General features: G+C 46.4%; 1 protein-coding gene across 1 annotated transcript; it reads left to right on the top strand.

Annotated features, from left to right (window-relative positions):
• Positions 1-6,939: 6,939 nt before the first annotated feature.
• LOC310746620 (long-chain fatty acid transport protein 2-like) lies at positions 6,940-19,928 on the top strand. The gene is made up of 10 exons (XM_083580569.1): positions 6,940-7,522; positions 8,086-8,295; positions 8,976-9,134; positions 9,876-10,000; positions 12,736-12,930; positions 14,581-14,671; positions 15,861-16,059; positions 16,891-16,988; positions 18,052-18,182; positions 19,320-19,928. The coding sequence occupies exons 1-10, from the start codon at positions 7,045-7,047 to the stop codon at positions 19,494-19,496; spliced, it is 1,863 nt and encodes a 620-aa protein (XP_083436695.1). The 5' UTR covers positions 6,940-7,044; the 3' UTR covers positions 19,497-19,928.
• Positions 19,929-22,555: the final 2,627 nt, after the last annotated feature.

The raw sequence follows: 22,555 nt of genomic DNA on the forward strand, positions 1-22,555 counted from the left end.
GAGAGTCAGCCAAGGTCCAAGGTATAAACCAGAAGCAACATCAGGCAACAATCCAAGGCTAATAGCGCAGGGAGTTCAGGCAAGCTGCAGGAACTAGAATCAGGAGACAGAGACCTGTGCTGTTGCGTGGCGAGTTCCCGTCCCCCCAAGTGGAAATAATGACACAATTATTAAGGTTAATGGGCTAAAAAAGGCCACAACTTTATTGGTTACAGGTGATGAGTGGTATTGGCTTAGGCATTCGTCCTAACTGCCTATATCTGACTTCAGCCCATCCGCTTGAAGTCCGGGAAGGGTTAACCAACAGTAGAGGGAGTCCTGCTGAGGCACAACAACTAGGAACTCCCCCAGGGTCACCGATAGGGGGCGTGCCTTAGGCCCTCACCTCCCCAGGCTTCGGACAGGGCCACACACCCCGGAATCCTTTATCGGACTACCCTTCAATATGCGGGGCAGGTGATGGCATTACCTCCCCTCTTCCATCTACAGAAATATACCAATGCCTAACCGCCAATACCTGGAAAGTTATGACAGTTGCTACGAGGTAGGCGAAAACCAAGTGGCTGGTGCCAATTTGCCAAGTGGAAAAATTCCTACCAGGCTCCTCAATGGCAACCAACCAAGGTCCATAGCAAGGTCAAAGAACAAAACCTTATAGGGTGGGAAAACCAAACAGCTGATGAGCGGCAAAGAGGGAGATCCCCGGCCGCGTCCTGCCTTTATAGGGCAGGCCACGCCCCCTGAACCAGCCGATTGGCCTAACAGGGGGTGACGCGGCTCGCAATCCCCCCAATCATGTGGGGGCTGGCCTCCACCCACCGCGCGCGTGGTGGGGCCGTGAAGCCCGCAACCCCACCTCCTCCGAAGGGCGGAAGTGGCTTTTCCAGCAACTGAAAGGCTCAGGAGACTCTTTACTCATGAGCTGTGTGTTGACTCTGAGTCTGTAGCAGAGGTGCATTTAGGGGAGCGAGACTGGTCCGCCCGCACTGGGCGCTGAATCAAGAGGGTGCCTGTAGGGGACACCACAACAACGACAAACAACAGAAGCGGAGAGGTGAAGGGTGCCCAAATTTTTATGTCACACACATGCTACGTCATTGCTCTTCAGCCACAGACCTGGATCTTACACACACACACACACACACAATTTTTCTGTTTTACAATTTAAAGTACTCATTTATACATCCTTAACATACCAATGACTTCCCTTCCTCTCTTTCCATGGTTCATTTTACATATGATAAATTCCTGCATATTTTACAGAAACTATACCATTCAGTATTCCATTATTACATGCATCATAACATATTTACACTGTTGAATTTATCTTAATGCTGCCAGCGTTTTCAGCTGTACACAGTTATTTCCCATATATTCAGTAAAGGTTTTCCAGTCTTCTCTATGTTCTTCTTGTTCGCTTCTTCTGTATGTTAAATCTGCAAGCTGCGCATATTCTGTCAATTTAAGTTGCCATTCTTCTTTGGTTGGGACCTCGCTCGTTTTCCATTTTGGGGCTAACAAAACACAGGCCGCAGTAGTGGCCTACATAAATAACCTTTTTTGACATCTGGGAATTTCAGTCTGAATTATCCCCAGATAATTGGGGGGGGGGGGAGTACTTTTAAACATATTTTTCAGTTTGTTATGGATCATTTCCCAATACACTTTTACCCTTTTACAAGTCCACCAGGTATGCAAAAATGTTCCCTCAGACCCAGATCTTTCAATGCTGGTGTTCTTGAGGACTGGGGTGGTGGTGGCTCCCACTCTTCCTTTGATACCACCAAGGGTTTTTCAGCAGGCCTTCCCTGAGAAGATCCCTCAAGTGGATCCTCAGTGCTAGTTCTAAGAGACCCTGTGTGCTCCTCAAAGTCCTTGGAGTTCACCCTCTGAGGACTCTACATTTACCAGGTCAGGACTAGTCATGGCAGTAGAACCATTTCCTTCTCTATTGTCTATTTCCTCTCTAGGAATTAATTCTACTGCTTTAATCCTGAGATGGTGAACCTGCTACCCTCCAGATTCTATTGGACTCCAACCCATCAGCCCCAGTCAGCATGGCCAGTGATCAGGGATGACAGGAGCAGCAGCCCAACAACATATGGAGATCCACAGGGCCCCCTGCCCCTACTTTAGCCCTCTTTTTTAACACTGCCTTTGGATCCTTTCTTTTTCTCCCTCCGCACACAAAAATAATTGTGTGTGTGTGTGAAGGTGTGTGAAGTGCAGTAGGGGCAGGGAGACATAGTATTTCACCCTTTCTCACACAAAGAATGGTCCCAGTGAAAACTGTCCCCTTCCAACATTTGGGGCAGAGGAAATGAAGGCTGCACACTTGGCCACAGAGTGTTAGTTTTCTGGAAGCAGAGCTCTGCTTCCGCTTCCAGTTTAAGACAAAACAGCTGTGATGGGGATGCTGCTACATCTGGAAGCCCCCCTAGAAGAAGCCCCATTGGGGTTGTCTTTTATCCTTGTTTGTGTGCAATGTGTGGCTACGCCCTTAAAATATTCCTCTTTTTGGTTTGTTCCAGGACACGAAGGAAAGATTGGGATGGCATCCATATGCCTGAAGGATGGGCTGCCCTTTGATGGGAAGGAGGTGTATGCCCATGCCAAGGACTGCTTGCCAAACTATGCTATACCTCGCTTCATTCGCATCCGGGTAAAGTGCTGCTCTGTTGCATCACTCTTTAGTCTGTATTATTAATGTTGTTAGCTGTCAGGAGTGAGCCATCAGTAAATCACATGGGGTAGGTGAAGTTAACTCTTTGGTACAAAAAACAGGATCTGCGCAGGAGTGCCAGGCCTAATAAGCACACCAACTCTTCTTCAGTAGGTCTTGCCTCCATGAGGCAGTGGCAGAGAATGAAGGTCCCTGCCTTCCCACAGCTGTCTATGTCACCTCCTCTTCCAGCAAGCAAAATGAGACTGCGCCTGCATGCCTGTCTCTGCTCCTCCCACTTCATGCCTCTCCTGGTTCTGAGGTATTAGTGAGGAAAGGAACGGGTCGCAGCAGAAGGGGGAGACACCTGTGCTTCTTCACCAGCCTGTCCCATCTCTGCTCCTTGGCCTCCCTCCTCTCCTGCTTCTGCTTCTGCCTCTGATTCCAGACTTCTCTCTGCCACCGCCTCTTCCTGCTCACTAAACCCTGTTACCTGTTAGCTCTCAAGAAGCGGGAGAGTTAGGAGGCAGCCAGAGTGTTGCTAGGCAATCAGCAGATAAGCAGAGGACTGAGAGTGTGTCAAGTGGAAGGGGGAAGGCCAGCCTCTCAGTCCCCGTTCTAGGAGAATGGATAAGGTCAGAGGACAACGGATGGGCAAGAGGGGAAGGGCTGGAATTTGATGTCCTTCCTGCTGTGAAAGGGGCGGAGATTCAGACTGACCAACTATTGTCAATGCGAGCAGGCGAGAAGCCGTGCTCTGGATGTATTTTTTATAAATAAACGTAACATAAAACTGTCAGAGAGTCATTACTTCTTATCAGGGCTTGCTTGCCTGCCTGAGATGATTACAGGTGGGGCGTCATTCATACTTCTGTACTCACCCCAGTGCCCTTTTTCACACAGGACATGCTGGAGACCACAGGCACTTTTAAGCAGCTCAAAAGTCAACTGGTGAAGGAAGGATTTGACCCTGTCACCATCAGGGACCCCCTCTTCTTCCTAGATGACTTGGAAAAAAGTTACGTGCCAATGACTCAGCAGATCTTCAGTGCCATTTCAGAGAAGAAACTGAAGCTGTGAACGCCTCTTTAGCTATCCTTAGTAGCACAGGAAACCCAAGAACAACTAGAGCACTGAACACTTTGGTCTGGGAAGGGCATGCATGCATCTCCATGAATTCTTGAGAATCCTGCACAAGTTAGTTTGGAGGACCTTTTTTTTTTTTTAAAGGAGTGCCTGGTTTCTTTTCCCCTGTAGACTTTGTCCTTCTGTGTTCACACAACACATTTGCTCTGCAATGTATATATTGCAAACTACATACATGAGGCTGTCACCGGGGTCCTCTGCTCCCTACCCACTGGAATGTTTTTTGCATGTTGTCACACATTTGCATGTAGCTGTGCACACATGGACAAATGTGGTCCAGGGATTAATGTTAACCTGTGCAGGAAGCAATCTTTGCCAGTTGCCACTTTTGTGTTTATTGCAGGGAGATATCTGTGTCATTTGCAGAGATCTTCCAGGCAATATGTTTGCGGAGCATTAATCCCACCCTATTCGCAACAAACAATTGCTATTCTGCAGTTTCCAGTGCATTTCCCTATCACTTCCCTTACCAAAAGTTCGGGATTTGTGTTTGTTTGTTTGAAGCACACTTGCTGCACAAGATATAATCAAATCTGCTTTAATTGCACAACCTCAATTTGCTGGTATAGGATGGAATCCCACCCACAAAATAGCTACAGTCTGGAATTGGCTGCAATTGATGGCAACACATTTAAATGCTGCCACTTAAATTCAGGTGAACCAGCCTCAGAAAGCACAGTGTGGTCTTCATGCTTCTAGGCTGGAACCTCATGAGCCCCTCACATGGAGGAAACATCACGTTGTCTTCTCATTAGTTTGTGTTTTCCTTTTGTATTTTTATGTTGTGAACCACCTTGTGAACTTCGAATGGATTTAATAAATAACATTAATGATACGACCAGATCATTGCGCATCTGGAACAACAAAAGAACTAGGATCGGTGCTTCATTTCAGTTGGGTTCCAGACATTGCATGGTCTTGGAATGTGGTCCAAAAGTGATGGTTTTCCAGAGATGTTGGAAAAGGCCACTGTCATCTCAGAGCATTCTTCTGAGTCAGTGCAGAGGATTTCAGCCACACCCAGTCATCGGTAGATAGAGCAAGATAGATATAGGATGGGTGTAAAAACGTAGGCTGGAGGCCTTTAGGAAGACAGGGCAGGGGGATGAAGGAATATACTGAAAGGAGGACTGGATGATTTTTTTTCTGGGGGTGTACATATGACAGGAGCTGTAGCTGGGGCTGCTGCACTGAGCTGGAGCTTGCAAGGAGCAGATCAGAAGCTGCTTTATACCAAATCAGACAACTGGTCCATCTAGCTCAGTATTGCCTACCATACACTGACTGCAGGAGCTGTCCAGGGTTTCGGGCAGGTGTCTCTCACAGCCCTATATCTGGAGATTCTGGGGATTAAACCTGAGGCCTTCTGTATGTAAGGCTCTGCCACTGCACTACAGCCCTTGACCTAGCCATAACCAGATGTACATATATGCAATGTTCACAGAGGGCAGCATTTGGCCTGCACATATGTCAGGATGCTGTCAGCGGCTCCTGGCTGGTTGCCCAGGAAAGTAAAAAGACAAGGGAAAGTTTCTTACCGTTCTTTTTTTATTTCAATCTTTACAGCAGAGAGAGGCTATAGAGCCCAGCCTCTTGGATAATGGCATTGTCCTGAGTGAATCTCTGCCCCCCCACCCGTCTCTCCCACTTCCTCATTCGTCATTCTCATTGTCTTCTCTACGGGTGCTGCTACGTGTCCTTTGTCTTTGAGCTCTTTGCTATCCTACTTTTAAAGTGTTATGTACTGAGTTGAATAGGATCCAAACTGCAGCAGTCTGATTGGTCCTAGAACAATAGGATCCAAAAGGCAGCAGTCTGATTGGTCCTAGAACAATAGGATTCAGAATGCAGCAGTCTGATTGGTCCTAGAACAATGCAGCAATATGATTGGTTGGCAGGAACCACCCAATCATGCTCCAGATAGAAGTGAATCCACAACCTGATTGGCTTTCAGTAGAATTCCGGAATTAGCCAATCATGTGCAGCCCATTGTGTAAATAATGTATATAAAGCAGATACCTTGAGGGGACTTTCATTCATTCATTCCTCCTCACCACTATGAGCTGAATAAAGAGCATGAAATCACTTTGTGACTCTGAGTATATTTCATAAAGCTCACCGGATTCTGAGAGATGGAGGGTCTGGAATGCCTTCTGATGACGTTTCAGCTGGGTGTTGTTCTGGCTGCCCCATGATTTCCCAGCTTTCCCCCTCATCTGCCTCTGAGCTGCTGCCTCCCTCAACCCCCTGTTTTAATTCTGAACTTCTTCTCTGGAAGGGTCAGGCTGGGGAGGCGGTCTCCACTATTCCTCTTCTGCCCAGTCCCTGACAACACCAGAGGTTCCCAGCCCCTCAGCTGCTCCTTGTGAGTGCAACCTGCTTCCCAAGCTTATTTGGAGTATAAAACGAGAGGCAGCCATCTTTGCTAACTTACTGACCTTCACGGGTACCAAGGGTGGGACAAAAAATGAAATAAACGCATAAATGTCTGTGGAGAGTCCATTCGATTTTCTCTCTATCAACCCACATTTTGGAACTCTGAGCTCTTGTAAGCATACCATACACGAGGTGCTGCAACTCCTAGGGGACAAAGCAGTTTTGGTGCCCCCCCCCCAATATTTTTGGGAGGGGGCCAGGCCCCTCAATCTTCAGAGGGTGCTTGGCTTCACTTCCTGGCTCCTTGAACATCATCAGGACATCACGTGATGTGCGCTTGACATTGGGACATTGTGTTGGGCCTGCTCAATTGTCTTGAGAAGATGGTGCCTCTGCCGTATCCAAACAGAAGAGTGTTTTACCATAACTGCACACGTGGACAGCACCAATGTCCTCATCTAGTGCTATTTTTATAGAAATATAGGTGTTGGAACTCTCCCTCATCCTCTTGGAATGGCAATGGAGCCCACCTGAGAGGTGCTGGAACTGAGATCCAGTGAGTTCCGGCTGAAATAAAGCCCTGCCTTCATCCGAGAGGAAATATAATCAATAACCGTAGTCAGAGGAACTGTGTGTTCCCTGTGCTGTGAGCCAAAGACAACTCAGTCGATGCAAATTAACCATCTGTGTTCCCTCTTATCAGCTTGTGGAAACTGGTGGGAGAGTATAAATTCCATCTCATTTAATGTTCCTCATTGCTTTTCTGCCTTCCGTTCAGCAGCTCTCAGACGGAGCCTGCAAGAGGCAGTGGGTGCCTGCAGATTCCAGGAGCTTGGGTCTTCTGAAGCCAGACCCCAGCCATGCTTGATGTGAGCGTAGTTGTGTCAGGGATCTTGATCCTTCTCTACCACCTGGGGAAATTTTACAGCCCCTATTTTTGGCAGGACGTGGTCTCCTTCTTTCGCCTCATTCGATTAGCATACAAATGCCACAGGTGTTTCAGCCGCAAACCTCCCATCACCTTACTGGACTTCTTCTTGGCCAAAGTCCAGAAGCACCCAGAGAAGCCCCTGGTCCTCTTTGGAGACGAAACCTATTCCTACCGAGATATCGACAGGCGCAGCAGTCAGATGGCCAGAGTGCTCCGGGACCACGTGGGGCTGAAAGAAGGGGAAACGGTGGCTGTTTTCCTCAAGAACGTCCCTGCCTATCTCTGGGTCTGGATGGGACTGGAGAAGATTGGCAGTGTCATGGCGTGTATCAACTATAACATCCGAGCCAAGTCTCTCTTGCATGCCCTCAGCTCCTGCAAGGCCAAAGTGCTATTGACAACTCCAGGTGATGGTGACTGTTGGCTAGTGGGAAATAGCTGCACCTCAGGGGGGAAATGAAAGCATGTCTGGACTGCAGAGTTAGGCCAGCTTGACCACTGCTCTCCTCTGGGCAAGGAATCCTGGCAGCAGCCCCAGACAGCTGCTTTTGAGTGTCATGAGTGAATAGTTAAATTTGTTTAAATCGTATTTCTGCTTCCAGGGAAAGTGGTTTGTGTAGAATACGCTGCCTCAGGCACCCCGAAAACTTGGCCAGTTTTCGGTGGGGAGCACCATTTGCAGCTCTTCTTCTTGCAGGAACATTTCTTGAGCTGGATCCGGAAGAGATTGCGACTAAGGGCTTGTTCACACTTACCTTTCCTCGGCTCTTTCCAGGCATGGTTGGTGATTTAAAGCTTCATGTCTGGGTGCCCTTCTTTTTGCTCTAGGGTTTTCTCTGTGTGTATATACGGTTGCATGCATATTGAACATGCGTAAATGGGGAGTTGCCTGTATTTGAAGATATCCGTGCCTAAGGTTAGGAAGTAAGCGTCAATAAAAAATCTCACCTCTTTTCATGCTCTCTTGAAGATTTCAAGGATGCCATTGAGGATGTCCTTCCTGCTCTAAAGAATGAAGGAGTCCAAGTTTTCTTCCTGAGCGAACACTCCCCAACCGAGGGTGTGGATGCTTTGCAGGGGCAGATCCAATCCAGCTCAGCCGAGCCTGTGCCCATTTCCTTCAGAGCCAACGTAACTGCTGAATCTACATCCCTGTATATTTTCACCTCTGGGACTACAGGTGAGGAGGGAAAAGGTCACAGTGATGGGTGAGGGGGGCAATTATGTCTGGAAATCCCATCTTCCTTCTACCTGCCCTACTTGTGTATGGGGTCATTAAGGGAGGGGTAGTGCCTTTGATAAGGGACGTGGGTGGCGCTGTGGGTTAAACCACACAGCCTAGGACTTGCTGATCAGAAGGTCGGCAGTTCGAATCCCCGCGATGGGGTGAGCTCCCCTTTCTCGGTCTCAGCTCCTGCCAACCTAGCAGTTCAAAAGCACGTCAAAGTGCAAGTAGATAAACAGGTACCGCTCTGGCGGGAAGGTAAATGGCGTTTCCGTGCGCTGCTCTGGTTCGCCAGAAGCGGCTTAGTCATGCTGGCCACATGACCCAGAAGCTGTATGCCGGCTCCCTCGGCCAATAAAGCGAAATGAGCGCCGCAACCCCAGAGTCGGCCACGACTGTACCTAATGGTCAAGGGTCCCTTTACCTTTTCCTTAGTGCCTTTGATGGGGAATCTGTTTGCTCCTTCTGGGGTAGTTTGTCCCACCTTTGGTCCCCATCTTGCACTCAGCTCTCTCCTGTGGCTCCTAGAATCTGTCAACATGGGAAGGAATGTATTGGGATCCCAGCATGTTACTCTTTCCCACTGGACGGAGTCATTTGTGGTTGTTAAATGAGCCCTTCTCTTTTTCCTCAAGGGCTACCGAAAGCTGCTATCCTTACCCAGAGGAAGCTGCTGATCGCATCCAACGTATCAGGCCAGTTTGGGGCCCACGCCAAGGACATCGTCTACATCCCGCTCCCGTTGTACCACTCAGTTGCACTCTTAGTTGGGGTTGGAGGATGCCTGGAAACTGGTATGTATGGAATGTCCACTCACACGCCTCCTCTGCAAGAGGGTGATAGGCAGAGATGGGTTGATAAGTGCATAGACATACACACATCCATGAGTGCAGATGTACTCTCAAGTTAGACTGAGAGACTGGCCCAAGATCGCCCAGTGATCTTCAGGGCGAGTGGGGACCAGAGCCCTGGTCTCCCGGGTCGTAGTCTGATGCTCTAACCACTACACAACACAACCTCTCTCCACATAGGATCCTTCCTCACCACATATTTGCACTATATACATTGAAAACACCTGCCGCCATTTAATTCTGAACATTCTTTCATCTACCCATGGGAAGAAGCAGACCAGGAAACCTACATGTGAAAGTCAAACATATTCAGGCTGTGTACATAACATGATTTTAAAGCGCACTGCTCCCCTGCGGCAAAGAATCATGGGAACTGTAGTTCACCCCTGACAGAGGTACAGTTCCCAACCTCCTTAACGAAATCCTCCAGCCCTGTTTCAGCTGCTGTCTGGCTCAAGAAGCAAGGAGGCTTTTGTATCTGTGAGGGTTCACTGCACATTTAGAGCAGATCCCTTAGCTGCTGCATTTTGCTCCAGCTGAAGTTTCCAGACACTTTCCAGAAGCAGCCCAACATATGACTTACATTGCAATAATATAATGCATGGCACTTAGAACTTCGTCTGCCTATACCAGTGCTCACAACAAGGCCACACCTAAGCCTCTCTCTCTCTTTATTCCCACAAGGGTCTACATGTGTCTTGAGACCTAAGTTCTCCGTTTCTGAGTTCTGGAATGACTGCAGACGATATCGCGTCTCCCTGATCCTGTATGTGGGAGAAATGATGCGCTACCTGTGTAATGTGAAAAAGGTAATCGTTGGCGAGAGAGGCCAGTTTTGTTGTTGCAGCAAATTTTTTTCCAAGAATTCAGATGGATTGTCCATTTCGATTCACAGCTGAATCCAAAAATATAGATGGGGGCTGCACCTAGAGGTCAAAGTCAAGAGCCCCACACAGCCCAGGGAGCTTGCAAATGACCACCTGGAGAACACCCATCTTCTTTTCTCATTGTTTTTTTAAAATCCATTTTATTGCCGAGGAACAGCTGGTGAAGCAGGCACACAGTTGCAGGCACTCATTTTATTATTATTTAACTTAAAAATATATCCCTCCTTTTCTAGGCAGCAATGCCCCTGGTGAAAGCCACCCCATCTCCAAAAAACAAACAAAAAACAAAAACAAAAAACCCCTCAAATGCTCCAGAAGCTGCATCAATTTCCAGGGTAGTTTATGGCCCTGTCAGTTTCTTTTGCTTGGTTTTTAAAAGAAGGCCCATGGGCCCTGGCAGCTACCTGAGAACCAGAATTGGAAACCATGGTTTGGAAACCTTTGGTGACACTGCTTGCCTTCTATCTGTGGCACAGCACGTAAATTGTGAGATTTGTTCCTGCAAGAGCCAGTGAAGGCCGCCAACTTGGGTAGGCAAATTCTGCTGTTGTGCTCTGTTGCTGCTTGTTGTCTTCCCACAGGTATCTAACAGATCAAGATAATAATCATAATAATAATTTATTATTTATACCCCGCCCATCTGGGTGGGCCTCCCCAGCCACTCTGGGTGGCTTCCAACAAAATATTAAAATACAGTAATGCATCAAACATTAAAAGCTTCCCTAAACAGGGCTGCCTTCAGATGTTTTCTAAAAGTCTGGTAGTTGTCGTTCTCTTTGACATCTGGTGGGAGGGCGTTCCACAGCGCAGGTGCCACTACCGAGAAGGCCCTCTGCCTGGTTCCCTGTAACTTGGCTTCTCACAGTGAGGGAACCGCCAGAAGGCCCTCGGCGCTGGACCTCAGTGTCCGGATAGAATGATGGGGGTGGAGACGCTCCTTCAGATATACTGGACCGAGGCCGTTTAGGTGTTGTACCAGGTGGGCCACTGCCCTGATTCAAGGCTATTCTTATGGCATACTGTTTAAATAACAGCCCCTCAGCTGCAGTCTGAACCAGGTGAAGTTTCCAAAGAGCCTTCCTAGGAAGCCATTCACAGAGCACATTTCATTAACCTGACATGTTTGTTATCAGGAGGATAGGAAGCCGGCACTGGTCAGTGTGGCGTCATTGTTGTCCATCCAGTGTTGGACTATGACCTGGGAGACAGGGGTTCGAATCCTCATTCATTTTTTTTTAAAGAAATATTTATTAAAATGTTTCAATACAAGAAAAAAGATCAAAAAAGGCTAAAGAAACAAAAAAGAAGAAAATTAAAAACACATGAAGTTTACAATTCCATATTTTCAGTACCACATTTCCCTGACTTCCCCACACTTCCCTTTCTTGTATTCCAATTCTAATTGTTAGTTCAACAAGTTCCTATCCCCAATTTTTAAACCTTATTATATTTAAATTCCGTAATGTTATTTACTGTTAAGTTCCAAGTTGTTACATTTGTAGCCAAAACATCAATTTGGCCTTGTAATTTTCCCAAGAGAACAAATACTCTGTCCAGCCCAGCCTGAATTTTCCCTCTTCCAGCCATTCTTGTAGTGTCCCAAATCCCCCTCTAGAGGGATTTTGGTAACTTAATATTCTTTCCAGTTAAAATCCAAAAGTCAAGTTAATTTGTATCAGTTCTTACTTATTTTCAACAAAATGTAACCAAGTTGCAGCAATTGTATCCAGCAGAGACAGCAGAAACAAAGTTCTCTTTCCATTTTGACAGCTAATTTTGACAGCTGTCAAACTCCTCTATATCTCCTCAGCAGGCTCTCTCGCGAATCACTCCCAGGTCCGGGGGGGGGGTGGCACTTCAACTCTCAAAATTGGCTCTTATCCTCCAGTACAATTACTTATATTTGTATCGCCAAATCATGAAATTAATATCTTTTATCCACTAACGAAGAAGCAATTCTCTCGACCTTAGTTAACTAGTCCTTGCTTTAGATTTTTTTACAAGGCGGGGAGGCGGACTTCCTGTTTGCGCCTTCCCCGATCGTGCCAAATTCCAAAGAAAATTTCCTTAAAAAGTCCAATTTCTGTACTACTCACGGGTTGTTACTTTTAGGGTCCGATTGTTCACAGGAAAAAGTCAGCGCCCTCCGACCATGGCTCGTGGCTTCACTCCACAGGAGAAGCAGTCGACTCTCAGCACCGCGCCGCTCACCCCCTCCCCCGTTCCGAAGCCTTTAAAAAGGCTTCTTCGCAGGTCGGGGGGCGCAAATGGTGCCCGCCAAGTCACCAGGTTCACAGGCTTCCGCGCCTGTGATTTCTAAGTGTCCCCGCTTCGCCGCAGCGGCAAGACCCAACTCCTGTAGAGCCGATTCCCTCCGGAGCTCGGAGGGAATCCGCCATTAGCCGTTCGCGCTAACCCGGAAGTCCCGAATCCTCATTCAGCCATGAAGCTAACTGGGTGACCTTGAACCAGTCACGATCTCTTAGCCTAACCTACCTCACGGGGTTGTTGTGAAGATTAAATGGGGAGGAAGAAAACCATGTCCATCACCTTGAGATCCTTGGAAGATAAAGGTGGCATAGAAATGTATAATAATAATAAATATTAGCAAAGTTTATTTAGTTCAGCAGCGACCCCTCTGACATGCTGCTTTGCAGACAGACAGTGACCGAGACCACTGTGTGCGAATGGCAATAGGCAACAGTTTACGTGTGGAGGTCTGGAAGGAGTTCCTGCACCGATTTGGACCCATCCAAATCTATGAGATGTATGGAGCAACAGAGGGGAACGTCGGGTTTTTTAACACCACAGGAAAAGTCGGAGCTGTGGGAAGGTCCCACTTCCTCTACAAGGTAATGAGAATTAAACTAGAATATCTCAGCAAACCCATAGCTACCTGAAACCCTGTTTAGATACACATTCTTATCTAGATATACATTCTTATCTAGATCTTATCTAACCCCTGGGTGGTTAAGTCCAATCAAACGTGACTATGGGGTGCAGCACTCACCTTGCTTTCCAGACTGAGGGAGACGCTGTTTCGGCTGCAGAAAGCTTTCCGGGTCATATGGTCAGCACGACTAAACCACTACTGGCACACAGATGAGTGCCAGTGCACAGGGAAATGCAGTTTACCCTACCACCACAGTGGTACCTATTTATCTACTCGTACTGCTATGCTTTCAAACTGCTAGGTTGGCAGAAGCTGCGACAAAGCAATGGGAGCTCACCCCGTCATGCAGATTCAAACTGCCAACTTTCCGATCGCAAGCCCAAGAGGCTCAGTGGCTTAGGCAACAGTGCCACCCACGTCCCTCTCTTGAAATATATGGAGTGGATGTGGCCCAAGTCTTGCTGCACACAATCCAGAACTTGTTATTCCTGCTGCACTCTATTCACAGGGCATGTCAGGACTGACCACCTCTCCTCTCAGACAGCTAGAAAGCAGTAGAGAGAATGCAACACGAAGGTGAGGCAAGATAAAAGCCCATAGCAGGGGAAAATACAGGGAAAGGTACCAAGAATTTTGTCGACACCCCCCAAGCAAAAATGTAAGACTTGGAAGGATAGTTTGTTGACATAGTGCAGCCTCCGCAGGTTGCCCACTGCCCAGCTGTTCCTGCTGAGGTTCAAGCCTGATCTCGTCCATTATGCCACTCAACGAATCAGTGGCAAAGAGGGGCATGGCTGCCAAGCCACACTGCCATCAGACAAAGAAGCAGCTCCAGTGGCACCTTGCTGCATTTCCTTACTGTGTGCTGAGAAAGGGAAACCCTTTTCTCAGAACTCCGCAAGGAAGCATGTCTGGTGAGGCATTTGGGCATGTGTATATCTGGATTTGCGCCCGTCCACTTTGGGCTTTGCCCCCCAACAACAGCACATCATTAAACTCAAATGAGGCAATGCAGGCAAAAAAGAGGTTCTCTGCCCCTGAGCTTCAGCTGCTACCAGGAGTACACTAACCAGTGAGGTAGAGCAGCAATGTTCTGGATTTAGACCAGGGTTGAGGGACCTTTGGCTCTCCAGATGTTGATGAAGTATAACTCCCATCAGCCCTGGCAAGCATGGTCAATGGCCAGGGGTGATGGCTGCAGTTCATTCAGTGACAGCTGGAGGACCAAAGGTTCTCAATACCTGGTTTAGATCAAGGAGGCCAGACTCAAATCTCTGCTCAGCTGCAAAAATGAGCTTGGCTCAGCTGCTGTTTCTCAGTCCAACCTACCTCGCAGAGACCTTTAAGGCTTCAGGTATTGTTGTGCTTCCTAGATAAGTTCTATGGTTTGTCTTCTATGGTTTTATGTACAATTCTAGTAAACTGATTTTAATTTTTTAAAAAAAAATGAATTAGCAGTATATTATTATTATTATTATTACTGTTATTATTATTAGCTATAAGCTCCCTGTTCCCTTGGGTCATTCATAAAATATATTCCAGTCCATGTGTAGCCTTGAATTTCAGCCTTGTGGGATCATGTTTCCATTTCCTGCTTGTTCCACCTCAGAAACTGGCAAAGTACGAAATCATCAAATATGACATTGACAAGGATGAGCCTGTGAGAGACAAGAATGGACATTGCATCCCAGTGACTCCAGGTAAGCCAATAAAGCTGACATTCAGAGAGGAACTGGGCTTTGTATTGTCAGAGTCCTAACTCACAAGAAGGTACTGTACATGGCCTCTAGACTGTGGAAATTGCTCACATCTCTCCCAGCAAGAAAGATGGCAGAGTCCCTTCTTCACACATAGAACAGAAGAAGAATCATCGAAAGAGGAAGTGTGAGCTACTCCTGCTTTGTGTTAAATGTGAAGAGTCTTCATTTTACAGGGCCACCAGAAGGGATGGATGCATCTGTCAGTTTCAACTTCAGTTTCTCATTTCTCCAGTCTTAGGTTACTTCCTGTTTAATGAGTGTTCATCCAGTTTTGTTTGCAGGGAAATTAGATGTCATTGGTTATTTAATTCATCCTGATTTATTTGCAGGGACGTTAGATGACATTGCATCAAAGCAAGCTTTAATCTTCACTTTCTAGTCCATTTCCCCCATTCCATTCCTTAGTGCAAAAAGTTCAATATTTGGGGGAAGAAGGTTTGTTGCACAAGACCTCCTATAATTCCACAGACTGAATTTGTTGGTATGTGACTGAATCCTACCTGAAAATAGGATTCTATATCAGCTAATTTTTATTTAATTTTTTTTATTTTTTAATTTTTTTTAATTTAATTTTATTTTTTTAATTTAATTTTATTTTTTAATTTAATTTTATTTTTTTAATTTAATTTTATTTTTTAATTTAATTTCATTTTTTAAAAGCCGCACAAAAATTTGTTTCTTCTATTGTACACATGATTGTGTGGGATTTCCCCTAATATTCGCATTTTGGAAAGTAATTTTTTGTAACATAATGAGTTTCTGGCCTGTCTTGAATCTACTGCTCAGGGATTTCACAGGGTGGCCCAACTGAGGCCAGCATCCTGCCAAATCAGTATATTCTGCAGCAATCAGGTGTGGCGATGTGCTTCACCCGATTTAGGGACGAATGCCTGAGGAAACAGTGTCCTAAAGCAGAGTCACTCGCATGTGCTCCCTTGCTGTGCATTCTGACAGCTGCTAGAGATGCCAGCAGTGGCAGATGTCAGTGGCAGCAAGGAGAACGGTAGGAAGGCTGGTCCCCAGTAGCATTGGCTGACTCCCACCGGAAGCACCCAGTCGTCTTGCCCGTGGTTCTTTGTTGGAGGATGAATATTAGTTGATTCAGCTTCATTCCCTTTTCGTTTCCCAGGTGAGACAGGCTTGTTTGTGGCCAAAATCACTGGGCTTGCCCCGTTCTCTGGCTACGCAGGAGACCGACAGAAGTCGGAGAAGAAGATTCTCCGGGATGTTTTCACCAAAGGAGACTGCTACTTCAATAGCGGCGACCTTCTGATGGAAGACCAAGAAGGCTTTCTATATTTCAAGGACCGGGTAGGAGATACTTTCCGGTGAGTCCCGCCACACAGGTTCTGCGGCTGATATTCTGACAAATGTAGAACAGGCAGTCAGCACCAGTGTTTCATTAGCATAGGTAGCATTCACAAATGCTGGCAAACACCTAAGAGCTAGTGTAGGGCAGTAGCTCAGAGTGTCATGAAGCGTCTAGTTCAAATCTCACCACCGTTGTCCCCAGGTGTAATTTGGGTATAATAAGGCTCACTTATCTTATAGATGTTGTTGCAAGGTGGGGATGGGAAACCTGTAATCCTGCAGGTGTTGCTGTACTACAGTTCCCATCTTCCCTGACCACTGGCCACACTTCTTGAGGTTGATGGGAGTTGAGGTCCAGCCAGATCTGGAAGGCCACAGGCTCCCTATTGTCGCCGTAAGGATCGCAACAAGATCTTGTAAGTGAAGAGCTCTGAATGATTACCATAAAACCAGTATCCAAATACTAATAAGTAATTTTATCTCATTACTGGTAACAAAATATCTAGCCCATCCATCCTTTGTCAATGGTTAGTCCGCCCTGAAACTTTTGCAGGCACAAACAGTATTGAAAGAGGGAGCATGTATAACTGCCCTGATACCGTCATGAGCACAAAGTATGTATACAATTAAAAGGGTGTTTGGAGGGCCCCCGAAACAATCACTATATCAAACCAACACAACACAACTTACGGTATATAAGCAGGCGAGGACGCAGCGTTCGAAAACACCAAGGAACCACAAACTGGCCTCCTCGCTTGCGCCAATGACAAAATTCCCGATTATGAACGAAAGGAGAGATGTTCACTTTTACCAAACCCATCTGGGAATAATCTGTTTTGTCCATGCAGCTGGAAAGGGGAAAACGTGGCCACTACAGAAGTGGAGAACATCCTGGCACCAGTGAGATTCATCCAGGAAGTCAATGTCTATGGGGTACCAGTGCCAGGTGGGTCTGAAATTCCATTGGATCAAAACCCGTCTTTCTGCTGCCACATTTAGCGTCCAAATATATGGCAAGATTATCCGCTCACCAGCAACAAGGTTCAGTCGCTCACGAACGGCTGTAGCTCTTGGGTCATTTGGGTTCTGTGAACCGATTTGTGAAAGGCTGGTAGGCGGATATCCCCAGACTGCAACTGAATCACTCTTGCAAGATAGTGGTCACGCCCACAACATACATTTAAAGAAGCCTATGTTTAAAGAGTCCATGTGGTGTAGTGGCTAGAATGCTGGACTAGGAGCTGGGAGACCAGGGTTCAAATCCCCACTCAGTCATGAAGCTCACTGAAGTGACCTTGGGCCAGTCTCTCACTCTCAGCCTCACTTACCTCAAAGGGTTGTTGTGATGATAAAATGGGGAGGAGGTGAAGCTTGTTCACTGCCTTGAGCTTCTTAGAGGAAAAGTGGGATAGAAATGAAACAAACAAAACATTTAACGCACACTTAAAGCCCATGGCTTCCTCAAGGAATCCTGGGAAATGCAATCTGTTAGGGGTTCCAGGAATTGTAGTTCCCGGGATTCTTGGGAGGGGCAGGAATCATAGAATCAACAAATTGTAGAGTTGGAAGGGAACACGAGAGTCATCTAGTCTGACCCCCTGCAACGCAGGAAGCTTTTGCCCAACGTGGGGCTCAAACCCATGATCCTGAGATGAAGAGTCTCATGCTCTACCGAAGTGTGTTTTCAGTGTACCGTGTGGGAATGTGACAATCTGGAGGCAGTGCTGCATTTCTGTGCTGGTTGTCAAGGAAAGGTTCTTGTTTTCCTCCACGGCTAGCTCAAAAACCAAAGTGGTCAATGTAGAAAATCCATGTTTTTGGGGGGGAAAGGAAAAGATCAGAAGAACAAGAAACTGGATCATTCATATGGCAGGGTAAGCCTGTGTGAATTGGAGTGTTTTTAGCTAGCCAGTCCACAGCTGTTCTAGGTGCATTCATTTACATGTGACATGGCTTTCCACACACCCAACCAACCAACCAACCAACCGGTCCCTTCTGGTTTGTTCCAGGCCATGAAGGAAAGACTGGGATGGCTGCAATCTGCCTTAAGAAGGGGCACTCCTTTGATGGGCAGAAGCTGTATGCGCACGCCAAGGATTTCCTGCCAGCTTATGCCATACCTCGCTTCGTTCGCATCCAGGTACGATCCCTTCTTGTCACTTTCCTCCCTGTGCTTGCGGCCTTGAGAAACCCCATAGGTCAGCCTCCTACCCTGGGAATTCTTCCCTTCCCTGCCTCTCACACTTCATCAGTCATCCATCACCTTCTTGCTCAGCTGTTTCTCAATCAATGAAGCACCAGGGGGCAAGACCATGCGGAGAGGAGGCTGGCTGGGTACAATATGTCTTTGTGAGCCTGTGCATGAATGGGCATGTGTGTTTGAGAGAGTGTGGGGCATGGATTCCTCTATAGTGTCCTTTCCTGACTTTTCGGCTGATTCCTAATCAGAGGAGCAGTAAGGGGAGGGGAAAGGTTGTGTGTGTGTGTGTGTGTGTGTGTGTGTGTGTTGCATGAATGTGTGAGTGTGAAAGGGTGTAGAATGACCTCACCCATGGCCAGCTCTGCACACACACAAACACACACAGCCAAGAGAATGAGACCCTCCAGCTGAAAAAGCGTTCCCTGCCTATAGACAAGCACTGACCCAGGGCAGGCCAAGTCAGAAGACATAGTCTCATCCGGACTTTCTTTTGTGCCACACTTTCCAAGTACAGGTCTGTGCTTTAAAACTCTGTGTCCAATCAGTTTTTTGGTTTTTTGTTTATTTTCTCTGGGGGCTCCCCCCTGCCAGGAAAACCTGTATTTTACCGCTGAATCAGAGCAAACATTAATCCATGGAAACAGGGGTGCTAATTTGAATAAAATAGGGGGGCAGGTATTGTATGAGAGGGAAGGATGTTAGCCCCTAGGAGTTGGCTCCTATGCATGGAAGCCCCGATTGTCATTTCCTCCGAGCTTTCCCAGGGAAAGTGCCAGGATAAAAACAGCAACACTCAAAGACAGACAGCACAAAAGGAAGTCTGGATGAGCCCTGAGTCATAGATCCATGTTGTTTGGCCTTCAGCAACTGGGTGTAAATGAACAGAGTGAAATCCACTCTCGTTATCTCTAATGAGATGCTTAGGATGCCAGCTCCGCATGCAGAGCTCAGAGCCTGTTCTTGTACATCTGTCTGCCACTGCTCAAAACACTGACTCCCTTGGCCTGCTCTAGGAATGTCTTGGAGCGGGGTGTCGTTGGTTGTTCTCTACTCACTGCACTGCTCTTTCCCATGCAGGACACCCTGGAGATCACGGGCACTTTCAAGCAGATCAAAAGCCAGTTGGTAAAGGAAGGATTTGACCCTGCTGTCATCAGTGACCCCCTCTTCTTCCTCAATAACTCTGAAGAATGTTACATGCCCTTGACTCCACAGATCTTCAGCACCATTGCAGAGGGGAAGCTGAAGCTGTGAAAAGGAGCAATTGTCTCTTTAACTGCCCTAGTGGCAACCTAGGAACAACTATAGTGTTGAGCTACTTGGAAAGAGGGGATAATCTATTGCCACGGCAGAGCTTTCCAAACTTTTCATGTTGGTCACACACTTTTTAGACATGCATCATTTCATGACACAGTAATTTAGTTCTACTAGCAAACCAGAGGTTAAACGAACCCCTTTCCAGCCCGAGGGGAGCATTCACGTGACATACCTACACACTGCAGCCGACACACAAATGTGTCACGACACATGGTTTGGAAAGCTCTGTGCCATGGTTCTCAAAGTGGGCAGTGAGCCACCCCGGGTTGTGGTGAAGGGATTACACGGTGGGTGCTAAGAGACAAGTGGGGGTGGCCCTGGAGGTGTAAATGACTATTGGATTTTGAACAAATGTGGAAAAAAATTCCCCCAAAATTTTACTAGTTTTCCACATTTATGACAAATATAACATATAAAACAAAACACATTACAATACAAAAAAAAAACCAAAAAACATATTCTTTCTTATTTTCATTTTAATTTCCATAGTTAAGTGACTTCCTCAAATCCCCCCTAACTGAATTTCATTTTATAACCTTGTAACAGTTCTCCCAAACATCTTTCTAGATAATTAGTTCCTTCAATTGACTATATTCAACTCTTTTCTTATTGTCTTAAATCCATATTGCTATACCACATTCTTATTGTTATCTTAGGCCTGTTTAGTACTTTCAAGAACCTTCTCAATTATCTTATATTACAATATCATAGTCTTTAACTTTCATCCAGTCTTCTTGGTATTCCTCCTCTTTCTGTTCACGAATTCTTCCAGTCAGGTCAGCCAGCTCCAGAAACTCCAACATCTTCATCTGCCATTCTTCTACTGTTGGTTTTTCTTGAGATTTCCAATTTTCTGCTAATAGCAGTCTTGCCGCTGTAGTGGCATACAAAAATGACCTAAAATCTTTTTTGGGCAATTCCAATCCTATTATTCCAAGTAAAAAGGCTTCTGGTTTCTTTACAAATGTATATTTCAACATTTTAACTCATTATATATCTTTTCCCAGAAGTCCTTAACCTTAGGACACGTCCATCACATATGGTAACAGGTATGATAAATCTTTGCTAGTTTTACCAGGTTTAAGTACCACCTATACATCATTTTCATAATATTTTCTTTTAGTACCGTACATGCCGTGAACTTAACCCCTTTCTTTCACAACCTTTCCCAATCTTCCAACATTATATTGTATCCCACGTCTCTTGCCCAATCTATCATAACAGATTTGACTTGTTCATCCTTTGTATGCCAATCCAACAGCAAATTATACATTTTAGATAGATTTTTAACATCTGTATCTAACAACTCTGTTTCCAATTTGGTTTTTTCCATTGCAAAACCATTTTTCTTATCAAGCTTATACAACTCATTGATCTGGTAATATTGTAACCAACCATCCAGTTTATCTTTAATTTGATCAAATATTTTCAATTTAAATCCTTCATTATCTTCCAACAATAAATCAGCATATTTCAACCATTTAGTCTTCATATTTAGTTTTTTCTGGGCCTTAGCTTCCATTGGTGAAAGCTACCTGGGTGTTTTCCTTCTAAGAGATCTTTGTATCTTATCCAAACATTATATAGAGATTTTCTAATTACATGTGTCAGGGGCTCGGGAGCAGGAGCACAGGGGAGAGAGGAAATGGAGAGCGAGGGGGAGGAATCCGAGGGCAGCGTAGGGGAGTATGACAGTGACCCGAGAGATTCCATGAGCTTCTCCAGCGAATCAGAAGATTCCCAGAAGGGGGCTTGATGGTCAGGGCAAGGGGGGTCCCAGGGGGGACGCACCAGAAACAAGGAGCCAGCAGGGAACCCCAAAGCAGCAGCGGGGGATCAGGACCAGTTTCCCCACCAGAGCGTAGTGGGGGGGAAGAGTCACATGTGTCAGGACCAGCGTCTCCTCCAGCGGGGAGAGAAGATGAGTCAGGGCTGACCATGCCTCCATCGGAGAGTGGGGGAATGGAGGGGAGGTCAGTTGCAGCTAGCCCCCCCGAAGGGGGAAGCAGTGACAGCAGCAGTGAAACGGTCAGGAGGAAAGTTGCTGGCTGGGCGCGCGCGCCAAGTTCAAATGTACAGGCGCGGGGGACAGCAGGACACCCGGATGGGGAACCAGCTCCTAAAGCCCGCCGGAGGGAGAAGGCTCAGGGGAATCAGCGTCAGAAGAGTCTAGAAAGGGCGAGACCCCGACGGGCAGGCGGACCCAGAGGAGGAAAGAGCAGAGGAAGAGGTGGAGCAAGGCTAGAGTCTTAAACTGGTGTATGGGGGGAGGAGATTCAGACGGAGCATCAGTGGTCTAAAGCTTGAGACGTAGGGCTGCGCGCTGCGGCTCTGGAAGTGAAACTGAACTTCAATAAAGACTTTTGTATTTAACAACGAAGCAGCGTTGGTCCTTTGTGAGCTGGGACCTAGGGCAGCTCTGACAACATGATTTTTAAAACCTTTGTGGGCCTTTATCTTGTCGTACCATAGATATGCATGCCAACCAAATGAATTGTCAAATCCCTCCAGAATCAACACATCAACATTGTCAAATTGAATCCATTCCTTTATCCAGCAGAAAGCTGCAGCTTCAAAATATATCTTCAGGTCTGGCAGGGAGAATCCCCCTCTTTCTTTAGTATCTGTTAGTAACTTACTGGTATATTTAATTCTGGGTTTCCCCCCCCCCCCGCCAGATAAATTTAGACAATGCTTTCTGCCATTCTTTAAAACACTTAACATTATCAATAATTGGTATGGCTTGAAATAAGAACAACATCTTTCGCAATACATTCATCTTTACCACTGAAATTAATTGTTACCGTTTTGAATTTTATTGTGTTATTATCTTCCTTAGTGGGTGGTGCAGACTGCTATTCTGAATAATGCTTTTTATAGATTAGAAGGCACTGGGGATGAGTTTATGGAACCAAGGGGGCTGTGGCCCAAAAAGGTTTGGGAGCCCCTGATCTAGTGTTTATTTCTTATCTGCTAACTCCAGGGTGTGAGCATGC

The sequence above is a fragment of the Podarcis filfolensis genome (genome assembly GCF_964270895.1).
Source record: "Podarcis filfolensis genome assembly, chromosome: 13".
In the NCBI taxonomy this organism is placed as follows: Eukaryota; Metazoa; Chordata; class Lepidosauria; order Squamata; family Lacertidae; genus Podarcis; species Podarcis filfolensis.